We start from the raw sequence: 19787 nt of genomic DNA, 5'->3' as shown, positions 1-19787 counted from the left end.
ATGCCTAGAACACAGGAGGCACTCAAAAAATGTTTATCCACTGACAATACGGTGGGAGAGCCTTACCAGAAAGTTAAGACTCCCTCAAATGAAGTCAAGGAAAAATCATTTATGGTGATCATCACTCTTTCAACCATTTTGAGACTGAAGACCTGACCATTTGTGGGGATGGAAAACTGTACTTTCTCATTCTTCACAGGGCTTGAAAGGAAGACACTTCCTAATTAATGTATGAGCAAGCTACAGCCTGAGTGGAGAATGAATGCATCCTTGATTCTTCTGTGACTGGGAAAATTGAGACTCCTGGTCAAGTTAAAGAGCTCCCTCCCTCAGGGATGTGTGCTCAGATGGGCACTGACCCAAGGAAACCAATATCAGCATCTCAGAAACCAACTAACATGATACCAACTGGGAAATTTCTAGGACAGTTACCAAAGTTTTACCCCCAGTAGAGTGACAAGCTCCTTCAAGCTAGAGTCTATTTCATTCTTGCCTTTATATGCCCAGTGGCTGGTCTCGTGCTTGGCCTACAGTACTGTTTAATAAACACTTATGAATAGGGACTACATCTGGGATTTCATTGATAGAGGGGACTCACTTCCAGATGATGCAAGCTGGAACCTTCTCCATAATTCTTAAAGGGTTGCCTGAGTACTAAGAGGTTAGTTAAGTGATTTGCCCTGGGTCATGAGCACCCAAAGTATGTGTCAGAGAAGGGATCTGAACTAGATCTATCTAACCCTAGGCTAGCTCTCTCTGCACTGCACTAAGGAGGTACCACAATAAAGGTTTACTGAATGGAACTGCTTGGAAGGAAAAGATGTAAGTTTATGATCACACAAAATCTTTGAAGAAACCAAAGCCTTCATTAGCCAAAATCTCCAGGTGTTATATATTTACTCTTGGTAAGATCTGTGTGAACTCTACAAGTACGTGTTATTTCTAAAACTAATTAGAAGAGACAATTTTAATGCTTCTCTGCAGCAATGATCCTGAATAACGACTACTTTTCTTGTCTGAGTAACAGCTAAAGCACAATGAAACCTCAAAAGGGAGAGCCGCAAGAAGGGTTATTAATATCAATCCACGTTTCACAACAGGGGGAGGATTTTTTAGGAATCAGAAAACTTGGGGGAATGCCAAAGACACATGCTTCGTTTCACAAAAGTTTCATATGATGTTGAAACATTTCCTTTCCTAATTATCAAGGACTGTGGCAGGCACCAGTAGAAATACTTGTAAATCATCTGTTAATATTTAGTTTTATTTCAAAAAGAAGGTTTACAGGCCTCGTGGTCATCTCTTAATAATCCTGGATCTCTAGGAAATCTCCTGACAGCTCTTCCTGGTTTAGGGCCCAAAGGCAAATGAATGACATTACTGGTTTCCTTCATTCAAGCTAAAATCCGCCTGGATTTTTCCATCATTAAATCACCAAAGAACATACACAAGAGGAAAGATTTTCCAGGCATTCCTTACTTGATTTTGCTACAAATTTTCATATGCAATCTTAAATGTTTTATAAATCAACAATATAAAAATAATGCTTGTTCAAAGGAGATTTGTAATTTGGAGCCAGAAATGACCTTACAGGTCATTATGTCCAATTCCTCCATAAAACTGAGGCACAGAAAAGTTAAATAACTTGCTCAGGGTCACAAAACTAGCAAATGTCTAAGGTAAAATTTGAACCCAGGTTCTCCTGATTCAAGTGTCTTATCCATTATGCTCTGCTTCCTCTCATAGAAATGAGATTAGATTCACAAGAGGTAAGGGTTTCATACTTCCAGGAATCTAGGGTCCTTCTAGGATCCATGATTTCCTCTGTGCAAGTAACTTCTCTGCTAATGCAGATCATTACCCATTCTCTTCCCTTACCCTCTCTCAAATGTTCCCATAGGTTGCCTAACAAGCTGATACATTTTTTTTTTAATTCCTCATTTATGTCACAGCCCAAGTTCTGGTGATAGCTCTCTTCAAATTATCTACACTGGTGTCCCAATCCATCAACAAGCCCATACTCTCTATTCTACCAGGATGCCATTTTTCAGTCCTTCATCCCCCTTTTTTCTAAAAAGTAAAGGGGGAAAAGGCAATGAACTGTTTCTACTAAATGTAAATACAAAAGTGACTGCAATTCAAAGGCAGCTATGATTAGATATGGGATCTGACAAGGGAATGGAAATATATCTTACCTTTGGTCTTGATGGCTGCCTCAATATTTATAGCATCCCTCTCGGCGTCAAAGTTGTTATAAGCCTTGACGGAGCCATATGCACTTGCAGGTGTAGAATGCTGGGATTTAAAAAAAAATTAAAAATTAGAAATCTGTCATCATGAACAATTAAAAAGTCTTTTTATCCAGACTTGTGATTTTAACCTATGTGAGGAATTCCTGGTATAGGGACTTGCTTCCTGGAACAGATCAGATGTTCTTCTGTAACTTAAAGCCTCAAAGAATTGTCTGGGGCATGAAAAGTTTTAAGTGACTTGCCCAAGGTCACAAAAGCAGTATGTATCAGAGGCAGGCCTTGAACTCTGGTTCCCATGACTCCAGAACTAATCTGCTAGTATCTACTATGCCAAACACACTCTCAAAACAGCCACCAAACGCATGTTAAAAAGTCAATAGTCAACTAAAATAAAAATAAGTAGGTTTAGCCTGTTATTCAATGACACTAGAACTTTATTCTTCAAAAGAGTTACTAAGTATGAGAAATATATAATTTTGAAAATTAATTTTTTTATTGTTCTAGGGAAACTTTGTAAAGTAGAGGGGATGAAGAAATGAAAACTCAAAACAATTCAAACTGTTAATAAGAACTGTGAAAAACAGTGAAGGGAAAAAAGGTAACCTGAACATCACTGAACAGATCAAAAGTTCTTCCTGAGATCAATAACCTAAGGCAGGCACCATGAATTGAAGCTGGATCTCTATCACTGAGATCATAATTGTAAAGGAAAATGCAACAATCCTAAGTAGTTTATCTCTGGTCATCTAGACAACTGAGTACAAGTGCATTCCTCAAAGACAAAGAGTGGCTTGGGCCACCAGTGTGGCATCGAGGTATGCAGCAATACCATCCACATCCTCTTTATGCCTTACCACCGGTCCTTGCCAATTTTTTTTTCCTCTTCCTGCTTACTCTAGACTCCTCTCTGCCTTCTCTGGATAGCACTCAGCTTTTCCTATTGCCTTTTTCTTTTATACTTTTCCTATCCCACTGTTTAAAATGCCTGGTAGTCTTTTTTTTTCCTGAAGTACATCCATATCCTCTTTCTCTCTCCATCATCCCACCCCCACCCTAGCTTGAGGTCAGAGGAATGAAGATGGCCTATTCTCTTTTGAGATCCTGAATTAACCTTTACCACTTCTGAACAAGTGAAAAACCAGCACAGTACACTTTGAGGAGATAGGAATGGTCAATCCTTTCCTATTTCACTTCAACTATCCCCACCCCTACTTCCCCCAGTGAGCAAATTCCACAGTGATTACTCATAATGTGGTAATGCTGCCTTTGCCCCATTTGTGGAGAGAATCGGGAGATCTAAGGGCTCTGATTTCATTCTCTGTCTACATAGCTGACATTACCAACCCACCTACACCACTTGGTTATCAGTAGGAAATTATCCCCATATAATATCGAGATGAGATACCATTTTTCATGCTCACCAAGATGGACAGAGATAGTGACTAGACTTATAGTCTCATGAGAATGAAGAACTCTCGGGGAGGAAACCTTCTCTGCAACTTATCATCCTGGAGAATTGCCCTGAGCACCAAGAAGTTAAATGACTTGCTCTGGGTCACCCAGCCATATGTGTCAGAAGTAGATCTCCTTGAACTCAGAACTTCCTAGCTTCAAAGCCAGCTCTTTATCAATTACACCTGTTGCTTCTCAATTCCCAGAAAAGGATATTTTGATCTCAGCAAGAATATGTGTATACACACACACACACACACACATATATATATATACACATATGTGTGTGTATATTTTGAGGCCAGATAACAATTATTAAGACACAATTATAACTCTTGAAAATCACAAATGAATTGCCAAGGTACTAACCACTGGATTTTTAGAGCTTTGATGTTCCAGTAAGGGACATTTGATATATTCCTCATTTGGTGGAAATTAAAGTATTTATCCCAAGTCAAAGAATAAGGGCTATTTTGAAGCCTGTACTTCCTTAGCACCTCCACTAAAATCCTACTGTTTATGCCTCATTATGGTGTAGGAGGTCACCCTGGGTCTTGCATTTAATGCCAGCTGAGTACTAGCTGTAGTGGACCCTACCAAACTGGAAAGGCTTTAAGCACAGACCTAGTGAGGCACTCCATGTCTTTTCATTTAGCTGAGTTAAGTTCAAAGAGGCTGATTACTAGGATGGTAAATTTTTCAGCCTCATTAACTCTCTAAGAATACCGAGTAAGTCATGGAAATGTTTCAATCCATGTCAGTGAAAGGAGTACCAACTCCCACAAAATCCTGGATCCCTGAAGTATTAAAGTCTTTCCTCCACCATGTTTGCTGCACAGAAGAAGACCAGGATGTTAATGGGAATTTTTTTCCTAGATGTTACCAAAACCATCACTTATTTATATTTGCAAAGACAATCAGGATCTAGAGTTGGGTTGTATCTCACAGGGCTTATTTTTCCAGATTCTGCATGTTCTTTTCCAAAAATAACAGTAAGTGGAAAAGGTTTTGTCAAAATACAGTCTCTATACTCAAACAAGAAGAAAAGGACAAAGGCAACTGTCTATAAAACGTCAGAGGCAGAGGGAGGGACTTACATTTGTGTTAGTTTTTTTTTTGGGGGGGGAGGGAAATTATCTTTGTTTTTGCTTAAAGTTTCCAATTGACTGCTTTATTTTCCATTTTGTCCTCCACATACAAGAGATACACCTGCCAGGAGGAAGCCTAGGGCAGTGGGAAGCGTACTGTGTCTGGAGGGTAACGTTCTTAGGCGCCCATCCTTGCCCAGCTCCTTACCCAGTGGGGGGAAATCACTCCACTCCTCTACTTTCATCAGTAAAATAAGGGGATTGGAACAGATGACCTCCGAAGTCCCACTTAGCTCTAATCTATGAGCCTCTGAGTACATTAACACACACATCAAAATACCTCATCATAAACGTGTGGATTTCCTCATCAAGGAATGTATCACAAATCATAATGAATGAATTGAAAACCTATAAGAAATGCATATTTTTAACAATCCTGGCAAGAAAGAGTTCACATTTGTTTAGCATTTTAAGGCGTGCAAAGCAATTTCTTCATAGTAACAATCCTAAGAGGTCAGCAGAATGCCAGGATTACTGCCATTTTACATAAGAGAAAACTGAGGCTTTAAAGGTGAAATGATGGGTCACATGACTACTGACCACTAGCAACAGGATTCAAACCTAGGTCTCCTAGTTGCAGAACAGAGTTCTTTCTGCTACCACTACACTGCCTTTAAATCAATTCCATACTAAATAGTTGGACAGAAATGCACATTCTTTGACCTCTGGACATGTATCTGGAGCTGTGATCTCCCACACAAGCTACAGCTTGTGACTTCTGGTAAATCAAACTGTGAGTGAAACAAGAACATGAGACTTCTCTTCCCTAGAAGTTTCACTGATTTTGTAGTCAGAGGGCCTGGATTAAAATCTCCGCCGTTTACTTTCCTGAGTAACTTTGGACATGTCGTTCTAATCTCTCTGGGCCTCAGCTTCTAATGACTCCTAAGGTCCTTTTCATTTCTAAGTCCATGACTCTAATTTGAGGTATTCATTCATAGAAAGGGATGAGACAAGTAGAGAAGGGAGAAGAGATAAGGCATGTGGGCAAGGCATATGTGTATACATACAGGTGCATGGATATATGTAGATATATGTAAACGTGGGTTGTGTGTATATATGTATGCGTACATATATATGTATATACACACATCTGTGTGTATGAATTATCAGCTTTTGAAATCAGGTACCAACTCTCATCTAGTTGGGCAAGATTATGGTAAAGGTGATTGTATCAGTAAAAGCAGACTCCAAAAACCCAAGGCTGGGCAGGGCAGGGTGCAGCAAGTACCCATAAATTACTACAAAGAGACTGAGGACTATTTCTTTAAAACAAAACAAATATCCAATTCATCTAGAAAACAACCTGAAATCAATCATAAAAAAAAGTACTGAAGTGTTCATGTCCTTTGACTCAGAGATCCCGCTATTGCATTTGTATCCCAAGAAGATTAATGATTACAACAACAAAAAAAGACCCAGATAGACACAATCCTAAAAGCATGATTTGTGATTGCAAACAGCTGGAAACAAACCACATGGGCAATGACTGGGGTGATAGCTGAACACATTAAAGTAGCCAAATATCACTGTGACATATAGAACGACAAATAGGAAGAATTCAGTGAAAGCTGGCAAGGGTTATTTGGCTTTTCTTTTATCGGGAACTTAATCATCAACCTACTCAAACTTTTCAGTCTACAACATAAACAAGATACAGGAGGCTTGCAGATGATGTCATGAACATTCGTCAGCTGCAGTCCGTTTTTTTTTTAAAGAACATCTAATGTTAGATTTAACAAGGTAGTCACAAAACTGCTACATATTTCTACATCCCTTGATGTAACCTTTTCATTTTCTTCTGTGTACTTTTTATAAGTTTCACTGGTGCTCTTTTTTGTTGTTGTTATTCTTAGAAGAAGGAGCCCATCCTTTTTAACAAATACACATAAATCCAGAAAGCCAGATCTGCACGCTGGCCACATCTGAGAATACATAGGTCATTCTGCATCCTGAGTCCATTACCTCAAGGTCTGTTGTAAGAGATGGGAAGGAAGGAAGCAGAATCAAAAGAACAATGTATACTATAAGAGCAGCAATGTAAATGAATAACATCAAAAGGTCAAGTGCAACAAAACAATGTTGCTAAAAAATTAAGTTCAAGTACATATCTTTCCCTTCTGTTAAATTGTGGAAGACTAAGTAAAGTAGAAAATGAGTCCTTTTTTTTTCTTTTTTTTTTTTTGCTTTCTGGAAGAGGGAAGGCAGGGAAATTGGGGTTAAGTGACTTGCCCAAGGTCACATGTGTAGTAAGTGTTACGTGTCTGAGGCCAGATTTGAACTCAGGTCCTCTTGACTCCAGGACCAGTGCTCTATTCACTGCACCACCTCACCACCCGCAGTACCTTTTTTTTTTTTAAATATGATTCTGCTTAATTGCTTTCAAGAAGGTATGTGCTAGGGGAAGGTAGGGAAGAACATGTCCAGTTTATCAAAACAAACAAATAAATAAACGTCTGAATACACCAGACAATCTGTAACAAACATTAAGCCTAACCAATACCAAATAACCTTTATTTAAAGTAGCCAAATGAAAGTATAAAGTGCTCTGCTCAATTTTTTTAAAAATATGTTTTAATGTCTTTTGTCTTTATATAACAATTATTTCTGGAGCCAATTCTTCTTCCATTGAAGGCTCTCTTACAATAAAGAAAGACAGTTAAGGAAAACCACCCAAAACTGTGACCAATCTCTTGTAACGTAAGAGACATTCTGTCCCACTAATTCTCCACTTCTCTACAATTAGTATCCTCTGGGGCCGTAATTGGTTTTTCATTTCCTCAGAATCCAGTATCCTTTCAGTGGTCCTTTAATTAACTCTGTTGTGATCCTTATGTGTATTGTTATTATTTAACTGCTTATCTAACAACATATCAGTTCATACAAATTTTCCCCATGATCCTCTGAATTCTTCATTTGTTCCTGAACAATAATATTCTCATATATTCTAAATCGTTCAGCCATTCCACAAGCCATAGGGATCCATTTTCTCCAGTTCTTCACATCCACAAAAAATGCAACTTTGAATATTTTATTGTATGTAGGATCTTTCTGTTTGTTATCCTTTGGCTATATAACTACTAGTAAGATTACTGAATCAAAGGTCAAACAGTTTAGTCATTTTTCTTAGATAATTCCAAATTATTTTCTCCAAAGTTTGGATCAATTTACAATCGCCCAAGAACAGTGCGTATTAATGTGTCTGACTTTCCACTGTTCCTTCGATCACTGTTTCAGTTTTTGGTCATTTTTGCCAATTTATAGGTAAAAAGTAAAATCTCAGTGTTGTTTTAATTTTCATTTCTATTACTAGTCATTCAGGGTATGTTTTCATATGGTGAGTGGTAGTATGTAATTCTTTTTTTTGAAAATTGTTTATATGCTATGACCACTTATTTGTTGGAGAATGGCTCTTGGTCATATATACGGAAGTTGATTTCTCATATATCTTGTACATCAGACTTTATCAGCAATATTTGATACAAAAACTTTTTTGCCACTTAATATTTTCTCTTCTTATCCTGTATGCATTGATTTTTGTTTGTACAAAAAGCTTTTTATAGGGTTTTTTGTGGCTAAACCTGTTATTTATGATAACCACTCTCACTTGTTTGGCTAAAAATTCTCCCCCTAACCATAGTTATGAAATGTACCTACTTCCTCTCTCCTCTAATATTTTTATACTGTAACTTTTAATATTCATTATGTATCCACTGGCTCTATTGCAATATTTATCAAAATTATTGTCAATTGCATCTGTGTGGTCTTTTTTATCTATTATCATTTCAGTGAAAATGTATTTTTAAGTGCAAGACAGGATATAGTTATAAACCACATCACCATTAATAGTGCTGAGTTGTTATTAAAGTTCTCCTTAGACCATAACATTCAGGAACAAGCTGGGTACATCTCATTAGATCCTAATGTTCAAGTACAATCTCAATCGTCTTTTACCTTCCTATTAGAGCAAGGACCAATATCTGGGCCTCAGTCTGTGCATGTGAATGAGAATCACCCTATTTTTAATATTTATCATGTATTGAAGGCAGCCAGATAACATAGTGGCTGAGCCTGGAGTCAGGAAGACTCAACTTCCTGAGCTCAATTCTGGCCTCAGACACTTACTAGCCGAGTGACCCTGGGCAAGTCACTAAGCACTGTTTGCCTCCATTTCCTCATCTGTAAAATGAGTTGGAGAGGCAAATAGGAAACCACTCCAGTAGCTCTGCCAGGAAAACCCCATATGGGGTCATAAAGAGCTGGACATGACTGAAATGACTAAATAACAACAAAATCACATGTTAACTGTGATTATTCCTCCTAACTGTTAACAGTACTTGCTTTAAGGATATACTTTGAAGATCTGAAATTTTGCCCCTGACCTATATTTACAACTCTCGTATGACCTAGCACTTGGTCTTTAAGAGCTGCTATAGACATAAAATTCTTCATCCTGCAGTGATGGGCTTCTTTCATCTTAATTAGGCTGGTTCTTGGCCAAAAGACGCACAGTCCTTCAAGAAGGGTCACAGCAGTATTATTTTGCTAGTCTTTCCAATTTTGATGCAAGACCTGGAAAAGTTCATTACTTAAAATGCTTTTGGTTTTGCAGTATTGACAATGGCAAAATTAATGGTGGGAAAGGGAAGCCAAAGAATCTACCTGAATTTCAACCTTTAAGCTCCTCTAGAAATGGAGTTTTTAATCTTTGTTGTATTACGGAACTCTCTGGTGTTCTAGTAGAGCCGATGGATCCCGTCTCAGAAGAATGTTTTTAAAAGTATAAAATAAAATACACAGGCTTACAAAGGAAGCCAATTATATGAAAAGTTATCAAAATATTTTTTTTAAAAATGAGTGCACTCATCAAGTTAAGAACACCTAATAAAGATTCATGAATTGGGAGAGGGAGGAAGGAAGGAAAAAAAGCATTTATTAAGTGCTTACTATGTGACAGGCACTGTGCTAAACCCTCTACAAATATTACCCCCTTTAATTCACTCAACAACCCTGGGAGGTAGCCAGTATTATTATTTCCACTTTATACCTGAGGAAATTGAGGCAAACAGAGGTTAAGTGATTTGCCTAGGGTCACATAACTATGAAGTATCTAAGGCTAGATTTGAACTCAGGTCTTTCTGACGCCAGTTCCAGCACTATACCCACTGTGCCACCTAGAAGATTAAATAGAAAAAACAAGAAGTACAAAGATTCGAAAGAATCACTTTCAGAATACAAGGTTGGCATGAAATACTTACATCACCCTCCAAATTGAGCTTGCACAAAATTTCGTGAACTGTAGACATCTTGAAAGAAGCTGAGGGAATAAAAAAGAAGCACACAAGTTTATAGAGATGCCCTTATCGACACCACAAGTACATCAGGATATTTTCATTTGAGGAAGTTGTCATTTTTGCAACTCCGCATTCTCATTTTCAGCTGCCTTTAGCCTGAAAAAGCACCTAAGCTCCCTGATCTCCTTTGGCCTTCTCCTCCCCGCACCTCTTAACCCCCTCAAAAAAGTACAACTCATTTATAATGTGCTTTAAGGGCTTACAAAGTGCTTTTGCATGCATTATCTTATGGGATCCTTTAGACACAAACCTCACCACATATCATTAGTGAACAGAGAAGCCAAAAAAACCTCCCAAGTCTAGCCCTAGCCCAACAAAAGCCACCACAAGGCTGACAAGAATTATGAATCTTAAAAATAAAATCACCAGTTCTGTATTTCACAAATCTAAGCTCTCGTTTTTTTTAAGAGAAGGACTATCCTATTGTCAACTTCCATCTTTCCAATTTTGACAGGAGATCCAAATAATTATTTATGAGAAATTTAATTTTAAATTTCTAACAATATCTAAAACTTACATCTGACACTTAAAACAATATCTGACACTTACAAAGAGCTTCAAAGTTGCAAAATGCTTCACATAACACTTTCCAGTTTGAAACTCACAACAAGCCTGTGAGTAAATAATCCAGGTTCTATTATCCCCATTATGTAGATGAGGAAATCGAGGCCTAGTGAGGTTAACTAACTTGACAACAAGTCAATGCTATTTGAAGTTCTTTAGGGAAAAAAAAAGGTTAGGATCTGAGAAGTCACTTAACTTATCTGAATTCATTATTTATTACAAGCATACTTTAAAAAAAAAAAGGGGGGGGGGGGAGACTTAAAAATTCCATCTGCAAAAAATCTACAGATGCAAGTCCCAGACATTTGCCAAAACTAAATTTCTGGCTCCTCATAAAAAGTAGTGATGAAGTTTTCCAATAAATGATTTGTTTTATGCTTCCAAAATGTAATTATCATTTTGGAAATGGCTTTGTAAGCCATGGATGTGACTCCAAATCAGGACCACTTAACTTACAGTGATTTTCCTAAGCAACAATTCATATTTTTTTATTAATAATTACTGTCCTCAAAGATGTGAACAAACTTGTCTGGAGCACAATAGTCCATATGTTTTTCTAGTATTTAAAAAATTCCTTTGTGGTTGCTAGAAATCCAGAACTGAACCAACCCCCATGAAACCCTGAAAGCTGGTACTATCAATAACCAAATTCCTTATGTTGAGACATAAAATGGCTGGAATTCAAGCCAGCTGCTCATAATTAGTTAATGCTCTTACTTGGGCTGCATGCAACATTAAAGGATGAAGTTTGGCTAACCCAATCTTATAATCACACTGTTCTAGGGAACAACATATGCTACCAGCCCCTGCCACTAAGGGACATACAATTAGCAGACATTTTATCTGATCCCTAGCAATAAAGGTTCATTCAGTCCAAACTCCCAACAAAGGCCAAATGGAACACAGTCGTGCTCTCTGATGGAGAGCTTAAATGTGGAATGGCATTTTAGTTGCTGCAGAGCCCATCTGTGGTCCCACAGAGGCCCTCCTTGCTTTCTCTAAACCCCCTTTGTTCAGAGAAATCCTGCCCCCACAAAGGAAATATTCTGTTCTACTCAGCAGTGTGCTTTAGTCTGCTAGTAAAATGGTACCATGAATTACAGAATTGGAGGAGTTTTGGGGAAAGTCATCCCTGCTATGTTATAACAAAATACTGAGCAAATTCCAGGTACAATCTCTAAGGGAGGAGGGAAGGATGGAGAGAGATAAGATAACCAGGAAGACTCTTATTTCTTGGAAATATTTAACCCCAGGCTGTTTTCCAGTTTACACCTCTCAGTCAACTAAAGCTGATGGAATTGTTGCAAACACAGATGAGTTTTCAAAGAACCCAAAGCAATTCTCTCCCAAGTTTTTTATCCCCTAGTTCAAACTCAACCCTGAGTCTGATGCACAGAAGAGTCTGGGCTGGGGGGAGGAGGGGGCCAAGGAGGGGGCAAATAAGGTACAGCTAAATTATGAAACCAAAGCATAGGTTTGGGATTGTGTCAGTGTAAGCCTAAAGAGTCAGAGGAACCTAAATCAGATGTCAAAGGACTAGTCTAGAATAGCTAGGAACAGTGATACTGTCTTAGAACTGATTCAGCCTTTTCTGGAATTGTCAGAGTGAGTATAACTCAGCTCTTGGTGGATGGACTCCCCAAGACATCTAAACCCTAACAACTCCCCATGTTTCTATGAGCTTGCTGCATCTTTGCAAAGAAATTTAGATTCTTTTCCACAGATAGAGGATAACAATGGGGCAAATCTGCCCTCTTACCTTCCAGTCCATGATATGTTTGCTCCCTGCTGCAAACATGGAGGGAGGGCAAATACTAAGAGATAGAGAGCTAACCTGCAAAATGATGTGTACTACAAATAAGTACGAGTTCAAGTTTACCTGTCTGTGAAATCAAATACTGCAGAATCAATTCTGATGCTTCTAATGTATCTACTAAAGAGGAAAGCCTTCCCTTCAAGCTAGAAAGGACAGATGGAAAGCTCTTCAAGCCCTGACAAAGGTTTTGTAAGTTGTCTAAACGTCTAACATATATGCATTCCAGTACTAAAGAAGTAATCAAATGCATTGAGTACACTCTCCCATAACATTTTTTTCTCCAAGGTTACAACATATGAAAGAAGGGTAGACTACACAGAGATCCAAATAGGATCTTAAGGTATTTGTCCAAAGTCATTATGTGCAACGTAAAGTCGTCAGCATGGAACCATGGACTCGGTGTTCTTTCTCTCCACTAATAGCATGCTGTTTGCTAGCATTCTGAGCCTTAATATACATATGATGTTGTTCCTCCTCTCCTCTATTTATCCACCATACCATTCTACAACAGATTAACCTTTCTAAAGCACTCCATTGATCCTTTCACTCCTCTGTACAAAGTAACTTGACTGGCTCACCATTGCCTTAAAAAAAAAAAACTATCACCACTTTCTTAAAAAAAAAAATAGCAAACTCTTTAACTTTGCATTCAAATCCCCTACAAACTGCCTCAAAACTATCTTTCCAGCCATATTCCCCAACTGAAACCTACCTTTCCTTCACAACTACTCCTCAAACATGCCTTGAGTCACTGCTCAGGCCATTCCTTCTCCCAAGGATGCCCTTCCCTGCTCACTTCCTTCTCCACCCCACCCCTACCTGTCAGTCAGATGTTCATCAACTTTCAAAGGTCCTCTTACATTACATGCCCCCACCTTCCAGGAAGACTTCTCTGTACAACCTGGCCTTCTGAATGGTCTCTCTCCCAACTCCTACAGAACTCTGTTCATGCTACTCAAAGACAAATTAGCTTATGATGCTTTGAACAGTGGTCATTCTTGTGCATGTCTTATCTCTTCTACTCAACTGCAAGCTCTTGAGAATGAGGAAAATTGTCTCATTGATGTTTGTATGCCCTGTAACTGGCTACTCTGTGCCAACACTGCTAGGCTCATTCATATTTCTGAATAAAATATTAATATATTTGTACTTTCATTAATAAATACTTCTAAAAATTAAAAAAAATGCCTCCCCTCCCCACCTTGATACACTGACACAAGCTTGGAATCAGTTAAGACCTCACTTCAAGTCTGGCAATTAATCAATGCTAATTAACATTCATACTAATTAATAAATATTAATAGCTGTGTGACCCTGGGCAAGTCACTTAACCACTGTCTGCCTTAGTTTGCCTATCCGATGGAAACAATTTTGGGCACATAATTCCCAAGGGTTGTTGTGAGCATAAATTGAGATAATATTTGTAAAGTGTTTTGCAAACCTTAAAATCCTATATAAAGGCTATTGTTATTGTTAATATTATAAATGATGACACTGAAAACATTAATGAAACTACAAACAAGATGGTAGAGAACACATCCTGTGCCCATCAGTTGGGGAACAGCTGAATAAGCTGTGGTAGATGAATGTAATGGAATATTATTATGCTAGGAAAAACCTTGAAAGACTTAAATGAACTGATGCATAGTGAAATGAGTAGAACCAGAAGAACACTGTACACAGTAACAGCAATACTGTATGATGAATAACCGTGAATAGCTTAGTTATTCTCAGCCATACAATGATCTAAAATAATCCCCAAAAACTTATGAAGAAAAAAAAACAACTAATGGAGTCTGAATGTAGATAAAAACATACTACTTTTCACTTTTTTTTTGTTTTGAGTTTTCTTCCACAAAATGACTAATATGGAAATAAGTTCTACATGATTGCACATGTATAACCAATATCAGATTGCCTGTCATCTCAAGGAAAGGGAAAGGGTGGGAAGAAGGGATAGAATTTGGAATTCAAAACTTAAAAGAAAAAAAGAATGTTGAAATTTTTTTGACATGTAATTGGGGAAAAAAATAAAATATTATTTAGAAAGAACAACATCCACAGTGGTGGCTAGGGGGCGAAGTGAATAGAGCACCCGCCCTGGAGTCAGGAGAATCTGAGTTCAAATCCAGCCTCAGACACTTGAAACACTTACTAGCCCTGTGATTTTGGGCAAGTCACTTAACCCCAATTGCTCTCAAAAAAAAAAAAAAAAGAACATATCCTAGAGATGGAGTCAGAAGAAAACCATACAAATCCAACTTCTATCACTCTGGGACCCTGGTGGATTCATTTCATCTCCCTAAGCCTCAGTTTCCTTATCTGTAAAGCCGAGGGTTGGACTAGATAGTCCCCGGATATAAATATGTGATACTATGAAACAAAAGGCAGTCTTTAAGATACTTATGATTAGAGGAGAAATTTTTTTGTTGGTTTTTTTTTTTGGAGAAGAATTTTTGAGTGAATATCACATTTAAAGGTGGGAAAGGGGAAAACCTTCTCCAAAATTACTGTCTTCTCTGCATACACACAAACCATTAAGGGTAAGAGTTAACTCATTTTCACCTTAGAAATAAAACAGGATATTCTCTCTTCATCCCATCAAATCTGCCAGTGTTACAAAGCCATTGTGTGTAGGACTAATTAGTCGCCAGAGGAAAGAGTCAGCTTTCCTGCTTATGCTACTTGTAAAAACATTAGTTTAATGTTGTACATGTGATTGATGTGAGTATGTCCATATGCCAGTATCCTTCCAACAAGAGGAAAACAAACTGGAATTAGCCTTTAAGAGTAGAGAAAGCCAAGAACATATTCTATCAACCAGTTCAGAAGGATTAAATGAAATTCTTCTACATCTTCAGGACACTGTCAGGATCTGTGAAAAAGCACTAGATCCCTGACCTCAAGGCCCTTGGACTCTATTTGGGAGGAAAAACTGATGTTCAAAACAACTGGACAACAAGTAAGGGCTAACTGCAAGTGAGCAGCAGGACTAAGGGCAACCAGAAAGACAGTAGTTAGAGAAGGTTTCATGGAGAAAGGAGAAATGGGAGGGAGAAAGGGACAGTCTTGAGCAGGGACTTGAAGAGTAGGTAGGATCTGGATTAATGAAAGGGAGGAAGACAGGCAGGAGGAGTGGAAGGGGCTTAGTCTGTAAAGGGAGGAGAATGAAGTATATGGTGATAGAAAAATTAAAGGGGAAAGCAGAGTAGGGTCAGATACAGAGGACCTTAAAGAGGCGGACAGGAGTTTGGATTTGATATGAATATTTGCTCACTGAAATTCATTCCCCCTCCAAAAATTCCATCTCATATTTTCTTACTTTTTATTTATTTTATTTTACAAATTTAATATGAAGAAAGGCCACAGAGTGTAATGGATGAGTTCTGGATTCTGACCTATGCCTTGACCTCAGCCAAAATCACTTCACTCTCTGAGTCTCATTTTCCTCACCTATAAAATAGGGAATGATACTTGTAACTACCCATGTTTCAAGTTTGTTATGAAATTCAAATGAGCTCATCCATGTTAAATGCCTGGTAAATCATAAAAGGCTTTATCTACATGTTGTGTTATTATTGCTTTGAGAAACTTAAACCAGGTCAGAAGGCTAGGCAGGATAAATGAGTCCTTATCTGCAGAGTACCCTACATTCACAAAATTATAGAACCATAGCTCTGGGTACTCAAAAGGGACCTCAAAAGACTTCTAGTCCCAAATGCCTCATTTTATACATGAGGAAACTGAGCCCCAGGGAGATTGCATAACTTACCCAAAAGTCACAGTTATCATTAATGCTAAGAGCAGAAATGGCCTTCCAGACCTTCCCCTTCTTGTCTAACAAACTGATTACATGGAATCTGGAAAGAGACTTTGAGCTTTTCCAAAACCTCAATCTCACCTAAATTCTTGACTTGCCCCAACTTGCTAAGAAAAGCCAATTCAGCAAATTCATCCTGTTGATAAGCACTCTTAACACATTCCAAACTTTAATTCCCAGAAACAGGGTGGGTGAGTCAAGAACATGCAGATTTAACTGTCAAAAAACACTTTGGATTAGTGTAGCCCCTAAACAGCCACACCTATATAAAGCTGCCTTTAACAACTCATTATTGGGGTAGGGAAACAGATTTTGAGGCCCACCATTAATGCAAGCAAGACACCTGAAGAGAATTCTCTGAAATTCAAAATATCAGTAAGAAACGGTTGTTTCTCTTACTAGAAAAAAGCTCTTCCAGTATAGATTCCTAGAATGTAATAACTGAAGGGGGTTTCAAGATTATATAGTCATTTTTTAATTCCTTCATGAAGTACTTTACACTGGATAGGTACTAAAAGGTTTGTCAAATTAAATCTAGTCCAATTTAAAGGAGAGAAAGCTGAAATTCAGAAATGTTTGGTGCCTTGCCCAAAGTCACACTGCTATTAAGTTACAGAGCCTTAGAGCTGTACCTAAGGTGGAGTTTCCAGAGCTTTCCCACAGGGTGCCAATATTTAATAAGTGCTAATACACCTGCATTCATTCATCAAGTAGAAACAGTTTTAACTCCTGATAATTAAGAAGCTAGGAGAAGTTCAAGCTGGCTGTATCTCAGGTGGGATATTCCTTTTCCCTTTCCTGGCAACAGTCTCCCTAACAAAGCCCTTTGTACTGAGATTTAAGGTCTTTCTCTCAATCTTGCCCTGCCCCTTCCAAGTGATTTAGAGAGAAAAAAAAGTGCTTTGAGAGTGTCCTTTGTGCTACTTGCCCCATGTGCCAAAATTGCTACCTTCAGCTCTGCAGCCTAAGACATACCCAGACCTTCCTCTTTCAAGCAAGCCTCTAAGTCTTCTAGTAATGAATCAATTAACAAGCATTTTATTAAGTACCTCTCATATATTCGATGTGCTAGGGGCATGAAAATAAAACATTCACTCAAATTGCTTATGGAGTAAACTTCATGACTCTATTTAGTTCTTAGAGGAAGAAAGTTATCTAAAGAGACGAAAAATATTCTTCTCAAAGATATTTTAATAATTTGAGCTTATGTTGTTTTGTTTTCTTTCCTAATCCTGATTCTGATGAGGAGTTTGTCTTGCCCTACCCACCATAACTAACAATAATAATAAACCCATCTCAAATTTTCCTGGAGAGGTAGCTTTAACTGATTATCCAAAAAAGAAGAAAAGTCCCACACAATAACCAGGTGGGCAAAAGTTGCTGTTTTGTTTTGGTTTTGTATTGAACCCAAAGGTTAATCTTCTGGGGGGACAAAAAGCATCAGCAGCAAACTATGAATAATGCTGTTTTAGTTAGACACAGTCTTAGAAGGCATCAAGCAGTCAGTAACAGAGAAGGCTTATTTCTAGAGCAAATAAAAAACACATTGAAAGAGGCCAGTCCAAAGAGCAAAACTTGAATTCCTGCCAACAGTTTTACCCACACCCCCACACTGCACAGTCACACGTGGAATGTTGATGGGGTTACCACAAAACAGCACCATAGCAACCACCATGCCATTCAGCCAGAACAGGATGATGAAGTCTATGAATTTTAACCAATAAAGCTTGGGAGGGGGAAGATTGAGCCTCACTCAAATCTTTTTCCAAAGTACAGACTCAGAATACTTGGTTTCACAGTTTCTTAATGAAAGTATGAGCTAAAGACCTCCATGATTCACCAGATGAGTATCATGTGCCTGTATGTGAGTTTCTACGTGCATGTCCTTCCCTGAAGTCCAAAACAGCCCTGATCAAATAGGACTGGGTGAACATTTAAAAATAAAATAACCTGTCTTGCTCTGACTTGTTCTCTTAAAGCCTGCAGACAAGTCAGGGCCCTTCTTGTTTAGTTTCTCTGCAGTTCTCCAGAGAAGATACTGGGTTAGAGTGAGTATCCAGAAGAAACCCAACGGGAAGTAACCACTTCACTAACTTAGAGAAGTAAACCGTGTTTTCAGTTCTGGAGAAATCATGCCCACTCGCCAAATGTACAGGGGACAACTGAATTTTAGTAATTTATGGCCATGCGGCATATTTCATGATCATATCACATATGGAAGACTGCTTTACACTAAACTATTTCCTTAAGAACTTGGTGATACGTTTTTCCAAAAACAGCAAATATAACATAGCTTTCCATGTAAAGGTAGAAGACTGAGTTGGTAAAGTAATATATTCTTTCAGATTTGGTAACTTTTGCTGGTTGGCTTTGCTTATTGGTTTTTCTTTTGTTAAAAGTGAAGGTTCACTGTGGGGGAGTATATCAGAAAATGATTGTAATTTTTTTCTAATTAAGGGGAAAAAATTCATTCAAGAAACTGGATGGAAAAGGAGATGAGCCAGGAATGGCTTCAGGGACAGGGAGACAGTTCACGTACTATATACAATGTACCTCATGGAATGTTAATAGACCTGGAGAGCACCTCCCCCCCCCCCAAATAGATCCTCTATGGAGAATTGGGGGGGGGGGCGGGATGCAGATACAAATCCCACAGAATGAGAAAGAGTAAATGGGATGAAATATGTATCTCTGCAGGCCCCAATGAAGAAGTTTAGTACCAATATGGGTTCTCTTTTTCACCCCAAGCAAAAATTTACAAACACAGGAAGACCTCTAGTATCCTCCAACACTACAATCCTCCCCAGACACTACTCCAGGGGTTTCCAGTTAATGATTCAAGGTGTTCACATCGATGTTTCAAGTGGTTTGTGCTAAACATTCTTTAATGGCACCTTATGCAGTAAATAATTGCCCAATTATGTTACAAATCTATTTTTCTTCTGTAACAACAAGCATATGTATGCTTGAAGCCTTTTGTTTGTGGTAGCTGAAAGGAATTTGAGGAACAAAAAAAGTTGGGAACCACTGCACCATTCCTTTGATTATAAACCCTCAAGTACTGCAGAGATTACATGGCAGTGATCCTACTGGTCTTGGAAACACTAGAGGCAATACTGTTAACAGCACTGTGGGAAATGATTGAAAGTGGCCTTGGGACTGATCAGTGCAGATGCGTGTACTGTTTGCTTGGGAGTGGCAAAGGAGGGGGAAGGATTTGGATTCCAAGAGTCAAAGTCCCAGCCACTCCCTTCTCAGCAGGAAAGGCAGGCCACAAATTAGCCAGTGTTAGTACTCTTCAGTCCAAGCAAACAGGATTTTGGAGGCAAGGACTATAGATTACAGGATTTAAAGTTTCAGAGCACCATTGTATGGATAGGG

General features: G+C 38.4%; 1 protein-coding gene across 1 annotated transcript in view; it reads right to left on the bottom strand.

Moving 5' to 3' along the window:
- ANXA2 (annexin A2) overlaps window positions 1–19787 on the bottom strand; it is a 56152-nt gene that overhangs the window by 33462 nt on the left and 2903 nt on the right. The window contains exons 2-3 of the mRNA XM_069098396.1: window positions 10111–10169; window positions 2196–2295 (exon numbers count right to left, since the gene is read on the bottom strand). Of these exons, the coding sequence (XP_068954497.1) occupies window positions 2196–2295; window positions 10111–10158 (148 nt within the window). The 5' untranslated portion in view covers window positions 10159–10169. The remainder of the gene's footprint in view (window positions 1–2195; window positions 2296–10110; window positions 10170–19787) is intronic.

This window comes from Petaurus breviceps, unplaced genomic scaffold, assembly GCF_028583685.1.
Source record: "Petaurus breviceps papuanus isolate PSGF00001 unplaced genomic scaffold, PetGlider_PUasm1.0 37, whole genome shotgun sequence".
Lineage (NCBI taxonomy): Eukaryota > Metazoa > Chordata > Mammalia > Diprotodontia > Petauridae > Petaurus > Petaurus breviceps.
Note: the sequence above shows the minus strand (reverse complement) of the source record. Positions and strands in the feature narration are given on the sequence as shown.